Source organism: Phyllobates terribilis, unplaced genomic scaffold, assembly GCF_046119375.1.
Source record: "Phyllobates terribilis strain yellow unplaced genomic scaffold, ASM4611937v1 Scaffold_7__3_contigs__length_470593459, whole genome shotgun sequence".
Taxonomy (NCBI): domain Eukaryota; kingdom Metazoa; phylum Chordata; class Amphibia; order Anura; family Dendrobatidae; genus Phyllobates; species Phyllobates terribilis.
In genome coordinates this window covers 246,841,442-246,862,310 of record NW_027362767.1, presented here as the reverse complement: position 1 = coordinate 246,862,310, position 20,869 = coordinate 246,841,442, and the positions used below count along the sequence as shown (strand labels likewise).

Genomic DNA, 20,869 nt, shown 5'->3' with positions numbered 1-20,869 from the left:
AATAAAGAGAAATCTAACAAAACTTCATCGCTGCTTGGAAAATCCATTCTGGTTGATAAATGTGAGTATAAAAGGTACATTCAGCGAGCACCGGACAACACTGTGTCACAGCATCCGGATATCCATAGTCCAGAAAAGTGAGGAGGCATCGTGGCAAAACCAACTTATACCGCGCTACCAGGTCCTGCACTAGGCTCAACATGCTGTCTCCGTTTTACCCGGAGGGTTAGATAAACATGGCTGCCTCCTTCCAAAAAAAATAAGGCAGCAGGCTCGGATTGATATTGCAGCTTAGCTGCAATCAGGTGACTGGTGCAGACCTGCAATACCACACACCACCTTTAGACCGGTATGGTGCTGTGTTATTCTTTGGAAGTAGGCAGCCATGTTTATCTAAGCCTGGACTAAGGCTTTTCTGCATGCTGTCAGTATATTACGGTCTATTCTCATAGCAGATGGTCCGTCCCGATTGCGTCTTAGGAGATGTCATGCGGATCAGAAAACCTAAGCATGTCCATTACTGATATCGATTTCACCCTTTGCGATACATAGGGTTAAAGGTGAGGCTTAACCATAGCACTTTCACAAATGCCGATAATGCTCCGTGTCTCCGTACCCTAAGAGGTCTACAAATGGCATCTGGATACTAAGGGAATAATTTTATATCCGTGCAGCACCTCTCCCCTTAAATCCTGGGAGCAATTTAGAAAAAAAACAACTTGTTGAATTGATGATCAGTGGGCTCCATGTTATAGAAAAGAATGAGCTGAACCGATTGATATATAATTTTCTAAGAAAAGATTCAGTATAACTTCTAAATCACTGGTTTCTAGCAGTTTGGGCTTAGGAGTCCAGTGGGTGGTCCTACTGTGACTGACTCCACCCTCTGGACTCAAGACCAGACTGAGCAGAGACTTACATCAATAATAGACAGGTTATACCAGATCTTTTCCCACCACCCTCTGCCCCAGTCCGTCCGCTCAGCTCCTCCCGCTCTCTAACATGGATCAAATAACACAAAATATAAAAGTGAAAAAAAAGACACGTTTTTGATTTTCTTTAAATAAAAATGGTGAATAATTATTTATTATAAAAACAAAATGACATATTTGGTTCTTCTAAATTCTGCAGGGCAGAAGACCCATTGCGCGCCAACTGCAGTGATTGGACAGATTATGCTGAAACTTGTAGTCCCACTGCCGCTGGCAAGCTTCGGGTTGCTTATTCTTAGCCGACATCATCCAAACCCAATCTAGAAATAATAAATACCATCATCATCATCATCTCCATTACAATCTCAGTGGGGTGATCCTGATAGAGCAGAAAAAGCAAGACTGGCACAATTGTACATTTCATGTAAAATACTGTACAAAAAGTAAGTGCATAGAGTAAGTAGTAAAGTATATTCTCCTTTGCTTTGGTGAATATTAAAAAAAAAAAATGCACATCCAGAAATAGAGGAGCCGGGGATAACAGGAGCAGCAGCCAACCTCAATTCCCCATCATTGCTGTCCCTGCACAGGCGCTGGCTCCATCTCCTGTATTCTCTGAATGGAGGCAGTGATGACCGCTGTCAGGACCAAAAAAGCTCCTCATGCCGTCCATGCTGCAGGGTATACAGCGTACAGAGGGTTTGATTGTCCCACAGTAGTATCTCACCACCTAATTTCTCGCACACAGTTGCTCGCTAAGGTAGTAGTTTCTCCCTCCCCCATCCCTTTTACTTTCCTCGGCAGCACCTCTCCCTCCATTTAATTGTTTGCTCCTGCAGCAGCTCCTCCTCCTTGCTTGCTCATGCAGAAACTCCTCCTCTTTGTGCACTTCTGCAGCAGCTCTCCCTCCCACCTCCACTCTTGCTCTGGTAGTAGCTTTCCTCCCCTACCCCTTGCTCACTCCTGCAGCAACTCCTCCCCCCTTGTGCACTCCTGCAGCATCCCCCCCACCACCTACCACTCTTGTTCTGGTAGTAGCTTTTCTCCCCCACCCCTTGCTTGCTAATGCAGCAGCTCTCCTCCTCCCCCTTTGCTCATTCATGCAGCAGCTCTCCTCCACTCTTGTTCCTGCAGCAGCTCCCCCCTTTGCTCATTCCTGTAGCAGCTCTTTGGCCCACCCCATGCTCCATTCTGCAGCAGCTCTCCTCCCTCCTCTACTCTTGTTCCTGCAGCAGCCCTCCTCTACTCTTGTTCCTGCAGCAGCTCCCCTCCCTCCTCTACCCTTGTTCCTGCAGCAGCTCTCCTTCCTCCTCTACCCTTGTTCTTGCAGCCGCTCTCCTCTACCCTTGTTCCTGCAGCCGCTCTCCTCTACCCTTGTTCCTGCAGCCGCTCTCCTCTACCCTTGTTCCTGCAGCAGCTCTCCTCCCTCCTCTACCCTTGTTCCTGCAGCAGCTCTCTTCCCTCCTCTACCCTTGTTCTTGCAGCAGCTCTCCTCCCTCCTCTACCCTTGTTCTTGCAGCAGCTCTCCTCCCTCCTCTACCCTTGTTCCTGCAGCAGCTCTCCTCCCTCCTCTACCCTTGTTCCTGCAGCAGCTCTCCTCCCTCCTCTACCCTTGTTCCTGCAGCAGCTCTCCTCCCTCCTCTACCCTTGTTCCTGCAGCAGCTCTCATCCCTCCTCTACCCTTGTTCCTGCAGCAGCTCTCCTCCCTCCTCTACCCTTGTTCCTGCAGCAGCTCTCCTCCCTCCTCTACCCTTGTTCCTGCAGCAGCTCTCCTCCCTCCTCTACCCTTGTTCCTGCAGCAGCTCTCCTCCCTCCTCTACCCTTGTTCCTGCAGCAGCTCTCCTCCCTCCTCTACCCTTGTTCCTGCAGCAGCTCTCTTCCCTCCTCTACCCTTGTTCTTGCAGCAGCTCTCCTCCCTCCTCTACCCTTGTTCTTGCAGCAGCTCTCCTCCCTCCTCTACCCTTGTTCTTGCAGCAGCTCTCCTCCCTCCTCTACCCTTGTTCCTGCAGCAGCTCTCCTCCCTCCTCTACCCTTGTTCCTGCAGCAGCTCTCCTCCCTCCTCTACCCTTGTTCTTGCAGCAGCTCTCCTCCCTCCTCTACCCTTGTTCCTGCAGCAGCTCTCCTCCCTCCTCTACCCTTGTTCTTGCAGCAGCTCTCCTCCCTCCTCTACCCTTGTTCCTGCAGCAGCTCTCCTCCCTCCTCTACCCTTGTTCTTGCAGCAGCTCTCCTCCCTCCTCTACCCTTGTTCCTGCAGCAGCTCTCCTCCCTCCTCTACCCTTGTTCCTGCAGCAGCTCTCCTCCCTCCTCTACCCTTGTTCCTGCAGCAGCTCTCTTCCCTCCTCTACCCTTGTTCTTGCAGCAGCTCTCCTCCCTCCTCTACCCTTGTTCTTGCAGCAGCTCTCCTCCCTCCTCTACCCTTGTTCTTGCAGCAGCTCTCCTCCCTCCTCTACCCTTGTTCTTGCAGCAGCTCTCCTCCCTCCTCTACCCTTGTTCCTGCAGCAGCTCTCCTCCCTCCTCTACCCTTGTTCTTGCAGCAGCTCTCCTCCCTCCTCTACCCTTGTTCCTGCAGCAGCTCTCCTCCCTCCTCTACCCTTGTTCCTGCAGCAGCTCTCCTCCCTCCTCTACCCTTGTTCTTGCAGCAGCTCTCCTCCCTCCTCTACCCTTGTTCCTGCAGCAGCTCTCCTCCCTCCTCTACCCTTGTTCCTGCAGCAGCTCTCCTCCCTCCTCTACCCTTGTTCCTGCAGCAGCTCTCCTCCCTCCTCTACCCTTGTTCCTGCAGCAGCTCTCCTCCCTTTGCTCCTTCTTCTTGTTCTTTCGCCCACCCCTCCCCTTGCTCCTGCTGCAGCTCTCCCTCCTAAAGCACTCCTGCAGTCATAGGGCAATTGAAACAGCTCTGCCTTTTTTTTTTCTTCTTTTTCTTGCAAATGTGAATTGACCTCAGCGGGGAGAACTTGGAAACAGTCTGATCACTGGTGCAGCCTCCTCCGCCAATTGTAATGACAGAGGGGGGGCGCTCTCATATTGGTGCTCCCTTACAGGCAGCCATTGTAGAGTATCATCTACCATGTAGTCTCTGCCCCATGAGGACTACAGCAATGGAAATATTCACTAATAATGCCACAACACTGAGGTCTTCAGTTCATTTTCCAGATCTCTGCTTGCTGTCACTGAATGGAAACAGATTATATGGCTAAAACAATTACCTGAACAAACCTGATATTTCTCTCAGGGAAGGGTATGGGGGTATAATGGGGCCAGCGCTAAATAGTCTGATGCATTTTACCTGCGCTGACACATTGTAGCAAACAGGACTTCTGATGTGATTACCTCATAGGTTATAGCCTAGACTGGATGCAGTTGTAGCAAACCCTCAGCTGTGATGTCATACAGACCCCCTGCTTACTCTATTAAAGTGCTCTACCACAATTATCTTATTAAATTAACGCATTAATACTTATAAATAGTCGCTTAATATATAAAATCTAGAAAAGAAAATAGAATTACACCAGAATTTGGTACAAGTGGAAATATATAAAAATATTAGAAATATCTCCTATAGAAAAAAACAACACAGGTGAACTCAGTGCTAGACCCGGGGCACACCTGTCAGGGGGAACTACAACTCCCAGCATTCTGCATGTTGTAGCTTCCCAACAGGTAGAGAACTGCAGATTGCAGACTATTAAATACCTAAAATAATCCTATATTTCATCACGCCGGTGCAGGGGGTGAAGTGTAATGTGCATCACGTCCTGCACGTAATGAACAGGAGAACTAGGCCAAAATTTAAGGATATGGTCACTCGGCAACAAAAATAAAGCCACATGCAAGAAAAAAAAAGTTTTTGGGAATATACATAACTTTTTGAAAAATGTAATAGCCAATCTCCTACTAAATGGCGATGAGTGGCAGGACCGGATTCGGCCACAGGCAGCGCCGTGTCGGGATGAGCATTTAGAGGGAAGTCGGCCACTTATCTGTCTGGGTCAGAACCCGCCAGTCACACCCTGAGGGTCTATTCCTGGTAAAGTACATATAAAGCACCGCATCACCTATATATAAGGCTGTATATAGTACAGTGCTGGGAACACAGCGCTGCTTTTAATGGGAATCTATCAGTAGACCTGGGCCCTTAAAGGGTTGTTCCATAGAGAAATAAATGACTGATACGACTGCTGGGCTGATACAGAGGTTAGGGCTCTGCCTCCTCCACTCCATATATTATCTATAGGACTTCCGGAAATATCCCATACATAGTAAGTGGAGCAGAGGTGTAGCGTGTGCCCCTCCGCTCCGTTCAGGATGGGACGCTGCAGAGCCGACTTCCTCAGTTCCAGACCCTTGTTCTTGGGACCGCTCAGTAAATTAACCAAAGGGATAATTTGCTATCTTGGGAAAAACCCTTTAAGGTGGCCTATCACTGCATATGGCCGACATTCATCTAACATATCTGGTCCCCCATAAGGGGATCGCTGACTCATAAGATAGGGGTGCATTTACATTGACTAACAGGCCAATGGAGGGGCAGACGGGAAGTACGTGGTATACAAAAGTGCCCCCCCACACCATGTCCGTAGCACAGGCTTAGCTTATCAGACACCCACTAACGAAAAAAAGGGTAAACACAGCAATCCCATTCCTAGGGGGTCTCAATATGCTATTGGCATGAAGCATACACTAGATTTCTGCTCTTGCTGCTGCAAATTCACCCGCTGGTTTAGCTCACTGAGGGGGTCCTATAGGTACTCATTGAAAGGGTGTTCTGTTGGAGCTAAAGTTTTTTCCATAGAGGGAATAGCGGAGGCAGCCATCTTTAGATATATAATAGCAGCCTATGTTTTTGAAAGGAGCGGGTCATTATGTGCACAAGCGGGGGCTAGCATGGAGTCACTAGGGAGTAAAAACAGCGCCCCCTCACCAGGAACTGTTTACAAGCAGGTGGTCTGATGTATTTTCTAGACACAGCACCACTCTTGGTAGTAGGCTCTTTCCAGTATTGCAGCTTATTCACTTGCAGTTGTAATACCAGTTGCAACCTATGGATAAGGGTGGCGCTGTTTCTAAAAAAAAAAAAAAAGAAAAAAAAACGTTGGATTTCTGCTGACTTGTGGGTCATTGTGCCCATATTCACTATCATCAGCTGCACAATATTGCGATCTTCTATCAGTCGCCTTGTTCTCATCACAGACAGCACCTTTAAATATCAAATAAAGACGAGCAGCCAATTAGGAGCCTCCACCTGTCCGTCCTGGAGGTGAGGTGTTTTTTTTGGAGGGGGGGGGGGGGGGGAATTGCCAAGTTCCATAAAGTGGTCCTCTATGATCCGTCATCGTGGACTTCTGCTATCTTGTCAATGGATCGCAGCAGATCGGCTACAAGGTTTAGGGCCTCCGCTCCGGTCAGCAGCTGCCTATTGTAGGGGGGATTGATATTAGATAATATACGAGGTGCGGGGTGACCACCCCCCAAATACACAGACCCCCACATACTTGATGGAAGCCTGCGCTCCGCTCACTGCCTTGTGCAGGTTCTCCAGGGCCAGGCTGGCGTTCTGCTTCACCGCGTTCATCCCGGCAGTCTCCCCCCGCCGCAGGGCTTCATTCTCCGCTTTGTAAGTGTTTAGCTGGATCTGAAATACAGGAGGGTGATTGGGGGCATGGTTTCCACCAAAACTACCACTCAGATGATGGGAGTGCTGCCATCGCTGCCTCTAGAGGCGCGGCACCCACCTGCAGCAGAGTGACCTCCTGCTTCAGCTTCGTCACGTTGCCCTCGGCCTTCGCTGCTCTTTTCTACGAGAGAACAGTCAGTAAGCAGGATGGATTCACGGCACATTTCTAATACACTAGGGGATTACGTTTTGGAAAACCATGGCTGCTTACTTCCAGAAAAAGCGCCACACCTGTCCATGAGTTGTGTCTGGTATTACAGCTCAGCTTCATTGTAGTGAATGGGGCCGAGCTGCAGTACCACAGACAACCACATGATGGGGGGTGGAGCTGTTTCTGGAAGAAAGCAGACTTATTGTTCTAATTAATTACAGCCTCAGGGTCACAACTTATCACCTGTCTACAGAATATGGTGCTGACCTCTGTGACCCCCCACCCCTCCAAATTTGAGAACAGGGGTCCCATGTCCTCCCGTTTGGATAAAGCCACTGCAGTGTATGGGACTGGAGCTAGCCGAGCACTGTACTCAGCAAGTCCCTTACTCTCTGGATGGAGAGGTGGTGCACATGCTTAATCCATGCGCCATTCGAACAGGGGGTTCTTGGGACCCCCATCTTCATGGGTGCTGAATGAACTCCATTAAAGAGGTTCCGCACATTCATTTTGGGAAGAGGAACCTGGAAAAAAAAAAAGCTTCTCTCTCTGGTTTTAGCCTGAATTATCTGAGACAGACTCGTGGCTAGCACTACACTGCCTGACATCTAGTCCTGGATGTGGAGTTGTCAGGCAGCACATCCTCCGCCATCAGGAGATACATGGCCACTGACTGTCATCATCTGCAGGTTCGCCTCCACTTGTTGCACCATGGACTCCAGGTCTTGCGCCTCCTTCTGCTCCTCCAGGATTTTTTCTTCCAGTTTTCGCTCGAAATGTTTAACCCTAAAATGGGATGATATACAGATCAGATATTACTGCTGTCCTTTATGGTCAAATGTCTCACCTGCTCCTCGTATATTAAAGGGTTACACCTCTATTCAGAGACGGATAGAGCTTGTAAATACAAGCACTTTTGCAATTTACTGCTTATTAAAATTTGCAGCCGTTCTTGAGATAAACACTTTTTTCTTTTGTGTACAGATTGTTGCCTGGGAGACCGACCACAGCTGCTGTCCATTTTGTAAGCGCTGCGCTGAAGCTGACCGGGATTAGGCGATAATAGCGCCCTCCAACGATCCTGGCCAGCAGCAAAACAGCTCAATAGAAAAGAGCTTGTAAATACTCTATCTATTCTTCTGTCTACCTGCGGTGGTCGGTCTCCAAGGCAACAAGAAGTAAACTATAGAAAAGTGTCAATATCTCAAGAACCGGTGACAATTTTAATAAGCAGTAAATTGCAAAATTGCTTGTTTTTAGAAGAACTGTCCGACAATATCCATTTACGACGATGGAGAATAGCCCCTTAAAGGTCAAACTTCTTCAGTTTCAATATGGACGGATATGGGGCCCATATGGGTTCTACCAGTCAAAAAAGGCAGTCAAACCTCCACATATCCGAGCATGCTTTTACTTCTTTGTCTCGGGGCAACATCCAGAACCCAATTCTTTCAATAGTTGGGGGTCCCAGAGGGTCTTTAGGACATGATGCTAAAACAGATCGATTTAGGAACATAAAGAAAAATCAACTGTCCTAATATGTAAATTAGCCAGCAAGTGTCCTGAGGGCGGTCCCAACCCGTCAGGTGCTCCTGTGCCCCTAATTAACGTAGCCTCCTCCTTGGCCCTGATGATTGTCTGCAGCGCTATGAAGCGTCACTGTGGTGTGTGCTGTCATCTTGAACACGGCGCATGCGCAATATTTTAGGACGCTGCTTACAAGAAGCAGTGAACAGTAAGGAGGGAAAGGAAGTCAAATCAAACCTGGCACCTATGATACTGACTTTTCTGCCTGCGATTCATTAAGATTCCGGAGTTCTTGGATTTTTCGCTTTAGATAATTATTTTCTTCTAAAACCTGGAAGATAAACACGAGGTTTGTATTACACACTTTCCAGGGGCTGAATAAGGACAAGTTCTAAGACTTTCTAATAGACCATTTGCAAGATCTCTGATTGCTGTCGGCAAATGGGAACCTTTTTGCTCAAATCTTGTGCTGATCTGGTACTTAAAGGGATCATCCAGCCCCACATCTGTATGTAACGGCTGGGACACGCGCGTGATTGGCAGGTGTCGTGCACCTTTACTAGCGCCTCCTACCTCCTCATAGCTCATCCGCACGTTCTGGAGGGGCGCACCATCAGAGGGGGTCTTCGCTGTCAGCAGGGGCGGCTCTGGATTGGTGTGATCATCGACAGTAGCAGGAGAAGGGGTACGTCCGGGGAGACGCCATGTTGTAAACTGATCGCCCCCCGAGATGTCGCCGTACACATAGGACTCGTTATAGATGCTGTCCGGAGAAGTGCTGACATTAAGGGTCTGCTCCACCACTGACGGGTGATAGCTGCCGCTCCAGTCCTCCTCCTCCTCCTCCTCCTCATCATCCTCCAGGTCGTTGGTCATCGTGGGGTCCTTGAAAAATGTATCCTGGTACTTCAAGGTCAACTTGTCCCGGGCATCGGGGAGGAGAGTGGCACCATGTTTGGCTTCCTAATGAGGAAATAATGAGTTTTATCATAGAAGGTTCTCGGTTTTAAAGGGACAGTGTCCCCAAAATTAAGCTGCCCTGTGTGCTATAGCAGCACCCCGCCTCTCCCGGGCCAAATCGGGACCCCCCCGCCTCTCCCGGACCAAATCGGGTCGCGCACCCCCCCCGCCTCTCCCGGGCCAAATCGGGTCGCACCCCCCCCCGCCTCTCCTGGGCCAAATCGGGACCCCCCCCGCCTATCCCAGGCCAAATAGGGACCCCCGCCTCTCCCGGGCCAAGTCGGGACCCCCCCCCCCGCCTCTCCTGGGCCATATCAGAACTACAAGATATGGAGTCTAATGGGTGGAGAAACATGAGGCCTACGAGTCCACTGGGTTGGACGGAGATCTGGAGCTCTTCATTTTGAGCACAGTTTGCGCCTGTAGGGTTCAGTGGGCGAATTTAAAGGGACCGGCTTTCCAAAATTCTACATGATGGCATATTACTAAGTAATCGGGCTACTGGATGGTTCTGATCCCCAGAAGGAAGGAGCTTAGTCACAGTGTTTCCTTGCACAGTAGTGCTCTGCAGGGAACTACTTCACAGCTGCGAACACCCGGTCTTGTGGCAAACTATTTTGACTTGGAGAAGAGGGAGAAAAATTTGTGGAGGGTCAGGGAATATATCTCCCTTCCAGCCATTCCTAGGCAACCCAAACTTTATGAATAACTGTCCATTAGTGTTGAGCGATACCTTCCGATATCAGGAAATATCGGATCGGATTGGATCGGGCCGATACCCAAAAAGTATCGGATATCGCCGATTCCGATACCGGAAACCAATGCAAGTCAATGGGACACAAATATCGGAATGAAAATAAACCCTTTCTTTCCTTGTAGGGTAATTCTACATGAAGGAAAACAACTAACAATAATGTAGAATGTATTACACGAAAAGCCGGCAATTCATCAGCGGCATACACCGGTACCCGACAATTTACAACAGAAAGAATAGAGCTTCACACATAGATTAGATAGATAGAAACATGTCAGTCACATATATAATAAGTACAGTGACAGTGTTGGTTACTGTACTTGTCATTTAGTGTAAAGGATTCATTAAAAAAATAACAGTGTTTTCATGCACCGTCTCTTTAAAAAAGCCGGCCGGCAATTCAGCATCTGTACCTGACAATTTATTATAACAGAAAGAATAGAGCATCACACATAGATTAGATAGATAGAAACAGGTCAGTCACATATATATGAAGTACAGTGACAGTGTTGGTTACTGTACTTGTCATTTAGTGTTAAAATAAAGGATTTATTAAAAAAAAAAATTGGCGTGGGGTTCCCCCTAATTTTAGTCTCTAGCGGAGATTAAGCAGACAGCTGGGGCAGATGTTTGAAGCCTGGGAAGGGGGTAATACCCACGGAGCTTCCCAGGCTACTAATATCAGCCCCCAGCTGAATACCTAGCCTTTACTAGCTATTAAAATGGGGGACCCCCCCAAAAAAATAACGTGGGGTCCCCCCTATTTTAATAGCTAGCAAAGGCTAGGCAGACAGCTGGGGGCTGATATTAATAGCCCAGGAAGGGTGCCATGAATATTAGCCCCCTCCCAGACTAGAAACACCAGCCGTCAGGTGCCCCAGAAATGGCGCATCCATAGGATGCGCCAATTCTGGCACTTAGCGTCGCTCTTCCCACTGCCCTGTAGCGGTGGCAGTGGGGTAATAGGGCTGGGGTTGATGTCAGCTTATAATGCCAGCTGACATCAAGCCCAGGTTAGTAATGGAAAGGCGTCTATAAGACACCCCCATTACTAACCCCATAGTCAAAGTTAAAAAAAACACAAACACCCAGAATGAAGTCCTTTAATTGAAATAAAGACACAATTCTTTATTGTTCTAAATTAAACCATACTTACCATCACGCCCATTCCCGCTGAAGCCAAAGATCTCCTGCAATAAAAGAAAAATAATAAAGCAACATCATCCTTACCTTTCCATGGTTCCCACGACGGCTCCAGCGCTGCTACATCGAGATGACAGGCTGGATCGCAGCAGAACGCTGCCATCCAGCCTGTCATCCCGCAGACACTGAGAAGCGCAGGCATGCTTGCGCTCCTCAGTGTCTGGCTGTGACGGCATCCCGATGACCCGACAATGAACTCAGCTCACCTCATGCACGTCACTGACAGCGTGGGAGAATTCTACTGCGCATGCGGTGACCGTGAGAGACTCGGCTCATCTGGATGCCGTCACAGCCTGACACTGAGGAGCGCAAGCATGCCTGCGCTTCTCAGTGTCTGCGGGATGACAGGCTGGATGGCAGCTTTCTGCTGCGGTCCAGCCTGTCATCTCGATGTAGCAGAGCTGAAGCTGTCCTGGGAACCATGGAAAGGTAAGGATAATGTTGCTTTATTATTTTTCTTTTATTGCAGGAGATCGTTGGCTTCAGCTGGAATGGGCGTGATGGTAAGTATGGTTTAATTTAGAACAATAAAGAATTGTGTCTTTATTTCAATTAAAGGACTTTATTCCGGGTGTTTGTGTTTTTTTTTAAATACTTTACTAGAAATTCATGGCGGTCATGTCTAATATTGGCATGACCCCATGAATTTCGGGCTTAGGGCCAGCTGATAATGCCAAGCTGGCCCTAACCCCTTTATTACCCAGTGAGCCACCGCACCAGGGCCCTGGATGAGTTGGGTACAGCGCCAGAAGATGGCGCTTCTATGAACGCGCCATTTTCTGGGGTGGTTGCGGACTGCAATTTGCACCGGGGGGGGGCAGAAAGCTTGGGCCTCCCTGCGCTGCAGATTCCAGCCCCCAGCTGCCTAGTTGTACCTGGCTGAACACAAAAATAGGGCGAAGCCCCACATATTTTTTTTTTATAATTATTTCAAGAAATTCATGAAATAATTAAGAAAAAAAGGGCTTCCCTATATTGTTGTGTCCAACCAGGTACAAATAGGCAGCTGGTGGTTGGGGGCAGCCCGTTCCTGCCTGCTGTACCTGGCTGGACACAAATATAGTGCGAAGCCCCACATCAATTTTTTTTTAATTATTTCATGAATTTCCTGAAATTCATGGTGGTCATGTCTAATATTGGCGTGACCCCATGAATTTCGGGCTTAGGGCCAGCGGATAATACAAAGTTGGCCCTAACCCCTTTATTACCCAGTGAGCCACCGCACCAGGGCCCTGGATGAGCTGGGTACAGCGCCAGAAGATGGCGCTTCTATGAACGCAACATTTTCTGGGGTGGCTGCGGACTGCAGTTCGCAGCAGGGGGGGCCCACAAAGCTTGGGCCTCCCTGCGCTGCAGATTCCAGCCCCCAGCTGCTTAGTTGTACCTGGCTGGACACAAAAATAGGGAGAAGCCCCACGTCTTTTTTTTTTTTTTTTTTTTAACTTATTTCATGAAATTCATGAAATAATAAAAAAAAGGGCTTCCCTATATTGTTGTGTCCGGCCAGGTACAAATAGGCAGCTGGGAGTTGGGGGCAGCCCGTTCCTGCCTGCTGTACCTGGCTGGCATACAAAAATATGGCAAAGCCCACGTCAAAATTTTTGGGAAAAATGAATTAAAAAATAAATAAATAATTTAGGGACAGCATCTTTATTAACCCCTCAAGTGTCATTTAGTGTTAAAATAAAGGATTTATTAAAAAAAAAATTGGCGTGGGATCCCCCATAATTTTAGTCTCTAGCGGAGGTTAAGCAGACGGCTGGGGCAGATGTTTGAAGCCTGGGAAGGGGGTAATACCCACGGAGCTTCCCAGGCTACTAATATCAGCCCCCAGCTGAATACCTAGCCTTTACTAGCTATTAAAATGGAAGACCCCCCCCCCAAAAAAATGACGTGGGGTCCCCCTATTTTAATAGCTAGCAAAGGCTAGGCAGACAGCTGGGGGCTGATATTAATAGCCCAGGAAGGGTGCCATGAATATTGGCCCCCTCCCAGGCTAGAAACACCAGCCGTCAGCCGCCCCAGAAATGGCGCATCCATAGGATGCGCCAATTCTGGCACTTAGCCTCGCTCTTCCACGCTGCCCTGGTGCGGTGGCAGGGGGTAATAGGGTTGGGGTTCATGTCAGCGCCAGCTGCCATGAAGCCCAGGTTAGTAATGATGGGCGTCTATAAGACACCCCCATTACTAACCTACAAAGTGTTAAAAAGAAAAAACACACTACACCCAGAAAAAAATAATTTATTTGAAATAAAACACACAATTTTATTTAATTCTTAGTTTACTAAAAAAAAATAGTTACCTGTCCACGTTCCTGCGCTGATCTCCCATGCACAGCTGTCACATCTGGAGATGGTGACAGCTGTGCATGGCTGCTGTAAGCTCACGCTGCCGGGAACACGTCCGCTCCCGGCAGCGGGAGCCACTGACTGAGGTCACCGGAGTGCATTCAGTCAGCGCAGCTCCGGAGACCTCCTTTACGGCACTGCTGTACCGTGGGAATTTCTCACGATACAGCAGGGCCGTAAAGCAGCTAACCGGAGCAGCGCTGCCTGAACTCCGACGAACCCGCTTATGCAATGACGGGGCTGCTTTACGGCCCCATCACTCTAGCGGCGGCAGCGGTTCAGAGCGGTCACATTTTATGTGGCTGCTCTAAACTGGAGATCATCGTGGGACACTCGTGGACTACTACGGAGGGGTAAGGATAAGGTTGTGGTTTATTATTTTATATTTTATTACAGGAGATCGATGGCTTCGGGGAATTAGGTGTCTAGGTGAGTATAGGTGTATTTTTTTATTTTTTACTTTATTTTAGGTGGCGATCGGCGGGGACAGGTAATGTATGAACTAATTTATTGTAGGTAACCACTGGCCACCAATGACATGTATTTAAAATTTATTGGGGACACAGTTAGGCAATTTAAATAGCAGGATCAGGCTGATGGGAACTACTGCTCCCATCGAGCTGATCCTGCTGGCACGAGTGGACGGGGGACAGACATAGGCCGATGGGAGTAGTAGTGTCACATCGGCCTATGTCTGCCTGCACGCACACACCCGCAGACATCGCACAGACACCGCACACACACCCGCAGACATCGCATAGACACCGCACACACCCGCACACACCCCCAGACATCGCACAGACACCGCACACACCCGCAGACATCGCACAGACACCGCACACACTCGCAGACATCTCACAGACACCGCACACACTCGCAGACATCGCACAGACACCGCACACACTCGCAGACATCACAGACCCGCAGACATCGCACAGACACCCGCACACACCCGCAGACATCGCACAGACACCCGCACACACCAATCATGACGGGCTGATGGTCTGGGAGGTGAGGCTGACCTGTGCGGCCGTGGGAAAGTTCATGTGAGTTCATGCAATGCAGTCAAGCATGAACTCACGTGAACCCTCTGAGGGCACCGAGGCGACTTCAAATGAACAGCTGATCGGCATCACCTGATACCTCAGCTGTTCATTTGAAATAACCGGCGGTAGAGCACAGCACAGAACGGGAAAGCCGGCGGTGAAGTCTTTTCACTGCCGGCTTCCCCGCCCGGGTCCTTCGCTCCCCGCTCCTTGGTGCTGCACTCCCCGCCCGGTCCTAACTTACGATCGGGATGGGAGGTGGCGAGGGGAGCGGAGGATCGGGGTGGGAGGCTGCGGGGAAGCGAGTATGGGGCTGAGTGATTGTTTAAAAGCCGGCGGGCGGTAAAAAGCCGCTGGCTTTTAAACAATCAGGAGAATTCTCCCACGCTGGGATGGCATTCTGATGACAGGCTGGATCGCAGCTGAGCGCTGCCATCCAGCTTGTCATCCTTCAGAGACACTGCAGAGTGCAGGCATTATGGGAACTTCCGATTCCGGTATCCGATATTGTAAAATTATCGGAACTCAGTATCGGAACTCCGATACCGCGAATATCGGCCGATACCCGATATTACAGTATCGGAAAGCTCAACACTACTGTCCATCCTCACATTATGTAACCTTGGCAGAACAGGGTTGTACCATGGTGGCCAATATGCTGGACCAAAATTTCTCGCTACTACCTTTTGCAATAGCAACGCAACGCAACGCTTCCCCTCTTTCAGACACAGGCCTTTCCTCTTTCTTCAGGCACGCAGCCTAGCCCAAAAATATATTAGTGGTAAGAAAAATTCTGCTCAGATAAATAACTTGGAGGTTTTTCTTAAAAACTCGAGGCTGCAAATTGCTTCAACGAGCAATATATATTCTATACTACGTCAACGCTTGGGAAGAGAAGAATAGTGGACCTTCCAAATGGGCAAGTGATATACCAGGGTTTGAATGCCATAATGTCACAAAAGAAATATATTCCCTATAATAGTTATACAGACATGGCTCTATTAATCCTCCATAGGGCATACATAACCCCAGCAAAACAGGCAAAAATTACACCTACAACATCATATACATGCTCAAAATGTGGGACACACAACACGGACATACTTCAACACTTGTGGAGTTGTTCAAAGATACAGGATTTGTGGCATGAAACACACATAGAAATACAAAATACCCTCCATATTACATTTCCACTTACACCACAATGGGCAATTTCCAACATACTAGGGGAACCCCAACAATCTTTGCCCAAACATATAAAAGCAGTTCTGGTAACATGGGCCTCAGCGGTTAGGAAAAGTATACTACACCACTGGCTGAACCCTAATGTACCATCCCAATCATTGATACAGACAAAAATAATGTTCTTATTCAAAATGGAGTGGCTGGAAACATTAACTGACAAAGAGAGATTAACGGGGAGATTCCTCACAACTTGGTCTTTCCTTATTCCCACATTATCTCTGGCTATTAAAGATAGATTGAGAGCTCAATTAAAGGACACCAAATGGTATCTCCTTAAATGTGTTGAAGGTTGTGTTCCGATTCCATAAATACTGTTTTGTTTTTTTTCTTTTTCGGGGGAGCACGCAGAGGTGGGGGGGATATAGAATTGGTGAAGTTTGAATAAGATTTTTGCTGTACTATATCATATGTATATCAAAATGGAAGGCAAAGGACAAAAAAACAGACACAGAACTCATGATTGTTATTCATCTGATATGTATTACTTAAAATCAATAAAAAAGTTTGAAAAAAAAAAGTAAATAACAGTTGTGGTTTTTTTGTTATATGTACTTTGTAATTTTACCCATTAAAGAATAAGAGACAACCCCTTTAAGCCTAATGTCACTCACAAGGGAGAAATCCCCTTCACAGTTTCTTCCAGTGGGGAATGCACAGGATTTGCTTTTCACAAACTCCTTGAAAGAAAATGGATTCCCTTCCTCTGGATTATCCAAGTCATTATCTGCAAAAAAAAAAAACAAAACACAGAAGATGCAGATCATACAGAAATGCAGGTATCGCAGAAGAAAGGTCTCACTTTACAGCACGTGGTAATGACGTTCTCCCATCCAGGTAAGATCACATGATTCTTTACTTGAAAAGATGGCTGGAGCTGATCATGTGATTTCCCCCCCCCCCAATATAAAGTGCTGGGTGCACCCTCTTACCCCAGATTATACAGGGGCTCCAATCGCCCCTTCTAACTTCCTTTTATTAAGAAATCTAATGGAAGCCCCTAAGGCCATGTGCACACGCTGAGTATCTGAATACAGAAATTTCTGCATCTCTTGGCAGGAAAAACACCCCTCTGATCAGCAATGAATGCTGTAGAGATAGACATATAATTGCACAACCCCCTGACATATTTTATAATTGAGGAGCTTATTGGACAGCTTTTTAAGATTAAATAAATAAATGCAGAAAGCGACATGGGGTCCCCCCATTGTTGGTAACCAGCAAAGGTAAAGCAGACAGCTGAGTGCTGATATTATCAGGCTGGGAAGGTCCCTGGTTATTGAGCGCTTCCCAGCCTAAAAATACCAGCCGGCAACCGCCCCAGAAGTGGCGCATCACATGAGATGCTCCAATTCTGGTGCTTTGTCCGGTTCTTCCCGATTGCCACCGCACCAGGGCAATCAAGGTAATGGTAGTTCGGGTTGATGACAGCTGTGATTTGCCCAAAAACAACTGACATCAAGCCCTGGTGTTAGTAATGGAGAGTTATCTACCAGACACCCAGTAATGAAATGTAAAAAATACACAAAAATGCTTTATTTAAAAAAAAAACACTGACACTAGTGCTCGTTCACCAATTTATTAGAAAGAAAAGTTCCCACGCAGCTGTGACGTAGTCAGTGACCAGGAGCGTCAGTGCCCTTCAGATGTCCCTGCTCACTCTGCGCTCTGGACTAGGTCCCGCTGTGTGGGAACTTTTCTTTCTAATAAATTGGTGAACGAGGGACAGTGTCAGAGAGTTTTGTTAAATAAAGTATTTTTGTATGTATTTTTTTCTTACTGACAGACACCTCTTCATTACTAGCACTAGGGCTTGATGCCCGCTGTGTTTTTGGACAAATCAAAACTGTCATGAACCCCTTAGCCCCATTACCCTGATTGCCAATGCACCAGGGCAATCGCAAAGAGCTGGCAAAGTGCCAGAATTGGAGCATCTGATGTGATGTGCCAATTCCGGGGCGGCTACGGGCTCGTATTTAAAGGCTGGGAAGGGCCCAATAGCCATGGACCTTCCCAGCCTGATAATATCAGTTAATAGCTGCCTGCTTTACCTTTGCTGGTTACCAAAAAACAGGGGGACCCCATGTCATTGGGTGAAAAATGCTGTGAAAACGCTCATAGAATTGACACGCTGCAGATTTAAATCTGCACGTCACAAATAATACCGACAGAGAAAACCGAACAAAAAGTCATTGAAGGACGGGACTAAAATATGTTGAAATAAAAAACCTTTATTAGTACAACCATGGTTATGGCATGGTATTGCAAAGAGGAGTGCACACACAGCATCGACATCAAATATTAAAAACCGGACCTAGACCATAACATATATAGACCATTGACTATAAAGATCAACTGTGGCAATGAGTCATATAAAAGGGATACATATACATAAAGGTACAAAAACATTCCATACAGTCATAATGTATAGTGACCACCATCTCAATGTACACAAACGATTAATGCCCCAGAGGCATAATAAATAGATGTAAATATTCCCAAAAATTATTACTGCTGCAATATTAATTGTGTCCTATAACCAACCAAAAATAAAGGGGATTGAGATATATAGAAGAGGGCTTAAAACCACATGATCATATGATTGAGGCCAAATATATGGAAATCCTGTAATAAATTAGCCACATACACGGGTGTTCTGGATAGCCTGTACATATGTATAAACTAGTAATATCCACCTAAGGGCACCAGACACCAGATGTGTCAATAGTCAGGATGAAGGGAGATAAACTACCTGGCCCACCTGAAGCCTGTGTATGTCACGCCGAAACCCCGACGCGCGTTTCGGAAGTTGCTCCTTTGTCAGGGGGACACAATTCATCTTGGGGGAATATTTACATCTATTTATTATGCTTATGGGGCATTAATCGTTTGTGTACATTGAGATGGTGGTCACTATACATTATGACTGTATGGAATGTTTTTGTACCTTTATGTATATGTATCCCTTTTATATGACTCATTGCCACAGTTGATCTTTATAGTCAATGGTCTATATATGTTATGGTCTAGGTCCGGTTTTTAATATTTGATGTCGATGCTGTGTGTGCACTCCTCTTTGCAATACCATGCCATAACCATGGTTGTACTAATAAAGGTTTTTTATTTCAACATATATTAGTGCAGTCCTTCAATGACTTTTTGTTCGGTTTTCTCTGTAAGGATTATGTAATTCTCCGAATGGTCAGCCATTCATAGTCTGGGCAGATATATGTTAATTGGATTGATGTGTGATTGACATTTTTCTTCCCTACATTGCACTGACATATTTATTCTGCCATTGTCCAGTATTATTTCTAATCACTGCACAAATAAGCACAGTGTGTACAAGACTTCAAGATTCTCATGCACTTTGTTGGTATCAGGAAACCCATCAGGTTTTGTAACAAACCCATGTGGCAAAAACGCGAAATATACACAAGGCCACGGCCCCACTATTAGTATTCGGTCAGTATTTGTTCTCAGGAGTGGGAGCCAAAACCAGGAGTGGGTGATAAATGCAGAATTGGTGACTTGTTTCTATTATACCTTTTCTCTGATTGTTCCTCACCTGGTTTTTGCTCCCACTCCTGAGAAAAAATACTGACCGAATACTGATAGTGGGGCTGTGGCCTTAAAGATTAAGTTTGGAGGCATCTACTTTGTTTCAAAATCCAGGAAACAATATAAAGCCTCCTTGGTCACATGACATCAGAGTTGATACATTGTAACAAGCACAATTCCTTGATGCAGGAGAAAATTTAAAGGGCCAGTCATTTTTTTTTTTATAATCTAAGCAAGACGGTATGGGCTCAACGGACATGTTCAGCTATTCATTAGCGATATTCCCTCACTGATCAGCTGCAATGTTCCCATGGGTCTGTGATACGGCCGGGAACTCTACAGACAATTTTATTTTTTTTTACTTAATTGCAAACATTTCGTGCTAAAAATCATTGTTCCAATTGAGTCTCATTACAAACTTCGGACCACTTTGCTTTTACAGGCGCTTTGTTTCCAGACAAGTTGCACTTTGCTGTGGTCATAAATCAGCTGAGAGGAATTACATACTCTCCCATTGGATCGTCAGAACGAGCTCACTGATGGATTGTCAGTTAGCTCATCCTGTGTAGTTTTGGCAATAGAAGACAAATAATGTAACATTTATAAAGAAACTCAAAAATTAGTGGAAAACCCCTTTAAGAAGAGGTAACTACAAAGCGACTCCAGGACTAAAGCGTGTACGATTTCTCATTGCAGAGGAGTTCCCCTTTAATGTGGATTTTTGAACCCGCAGAGGGCTGGGTACCCCGTAAGAAGAAAGTTTTGGCGGCTCCATCCTATTTCCCATAGAGGGCGCCCCGTCCTGACAGTATTACACTCACCATCCTGGATGATCAGGGTCTTGCCCCTCTTGCCCGGGGGCTGCCTGGAGAACCCGGACATGGCACAGGGTGGTGCGGGGCAGCAGGGCTGACAGGGCTCAGCATAGGCCGCTCATCTCCTGCAGGGGGCAGTGGAGAGTCACAGGGGCCGCACATGGAACGCAGAAGCGCAGGCTCAGCTGACCAGCCGCAGACTCCGCCCACGCCGGAAGTGACGTAAGGTGCCTGACAGGAAGCCGGAAGTGAGCTGCCGTGACCGGTCTCAGGGGAGGTCAGGGGTGAGAGTGCAAAGATGGCGGCGAACATGGCGAGAAGACGGGCGTGGGGCGGGATGCGACGGTAAGTGAGCACCGTGACAGACAGGAACTGTGAAGGGGGCACAGTCATGTGATGTGCAGGGATACGGGGAGGGGGCAGGGCTGTCATCCAGCTTCACCTGGAAAATAGTGTTACCCATAACAACAGCTACAGCGAGCCCTGACCGCTCATGTAACCCATTTCCCTCCGTAGCCAGTTGTTGCTCCTTCTCACAGCTGAGGGTTCGCTACAGTTGTATCCAATCCTGACCGTCGTCTGTGTGCTGTATGGAGCGCACATACGTAGAATTGCCTCAGCTGTGAGAAGTGTTAGGTTGGTGGCAGTTTATGGCCTCA

The 20,869-nt window shown here is 47.3% G+C and overlaps 2 protein-coding genes across 2 annotated transcripts in view; one reads left to right on the top strand and one right to left on the bottom strand.

The window, feature by feature from the left end:
- Window positions 1-3,537: 3,537 nt before the first annotated feature.
- On the bottom strand, window positions 3,538-20,454 carry ENTR1 (endosome associated trafficking regulator 1). Its single transcript, XM_073640166.1, has 8 exons — window positions 20,217-20,454; window positions 16,449-16,561; window positions 8,855-9,244; window positions 8,539-8,612; window positions 7,429-7,540; window positions 6,662-6,724; window positions 6,422-6,561; window positions 3,538-6,342 (listed from the first exon to the last, which is right to left on the bottom strand). The coding sequence occupies exons 1-8, from the start codon at window positions 20,275-20,277 to the stop codon at window positions 6,249-6,251; spliced, it is 1,047 nt and encodes a 348-aa protein (XP_073496267.1). The 5' UTR covers window positions 20,278-20,454; the 3' UTR covers window positions 3,538-6,248.
- Window positions 20,400-20,869, top strand: part of PMPCA (peptidase, mitochondrial processing subunit alpha) — a 47,650-nt gene continuing 47,180 nt past the window's right edge. The window contains exon 1 of the mRNA XM_073640164.1: window positions 20,400-20,555. Coding sequence (XP_073496265.1) covers window positions 20,509-20,555 — 47 coding nt within the window. The 5' untranslated portion in view covers window positions 20,400-20,508. The remainder of the gene's footprint in view (window positions 20,556-20,869) is intronic.

Bases quoted from the DNA above. Each gene is read 5' to 3' on its own strand.
- ENTR1 (XM_073640166.1), bottom strand. From the start codon at position 20,277: ATGTCCGGGTTCTCCAGGCAGCCCCCGGGCAAGAGGGGCAAGACCCTG. The intron at 9,245-16,448 runs GTGAGTGACATT...TTTCCTCATTAG, and splicing joins GTGAAGGGGATTTCTCCCTT to GAAGCCAAACATGGTGCCAC. The intron at 7,541-8,538 runs GTCAGTATCATA...ATCCCATTTTAG, and splicing joins AATGAATCGCAGGCAGAAAA to GGTTAAACATTTCGAGCGAA.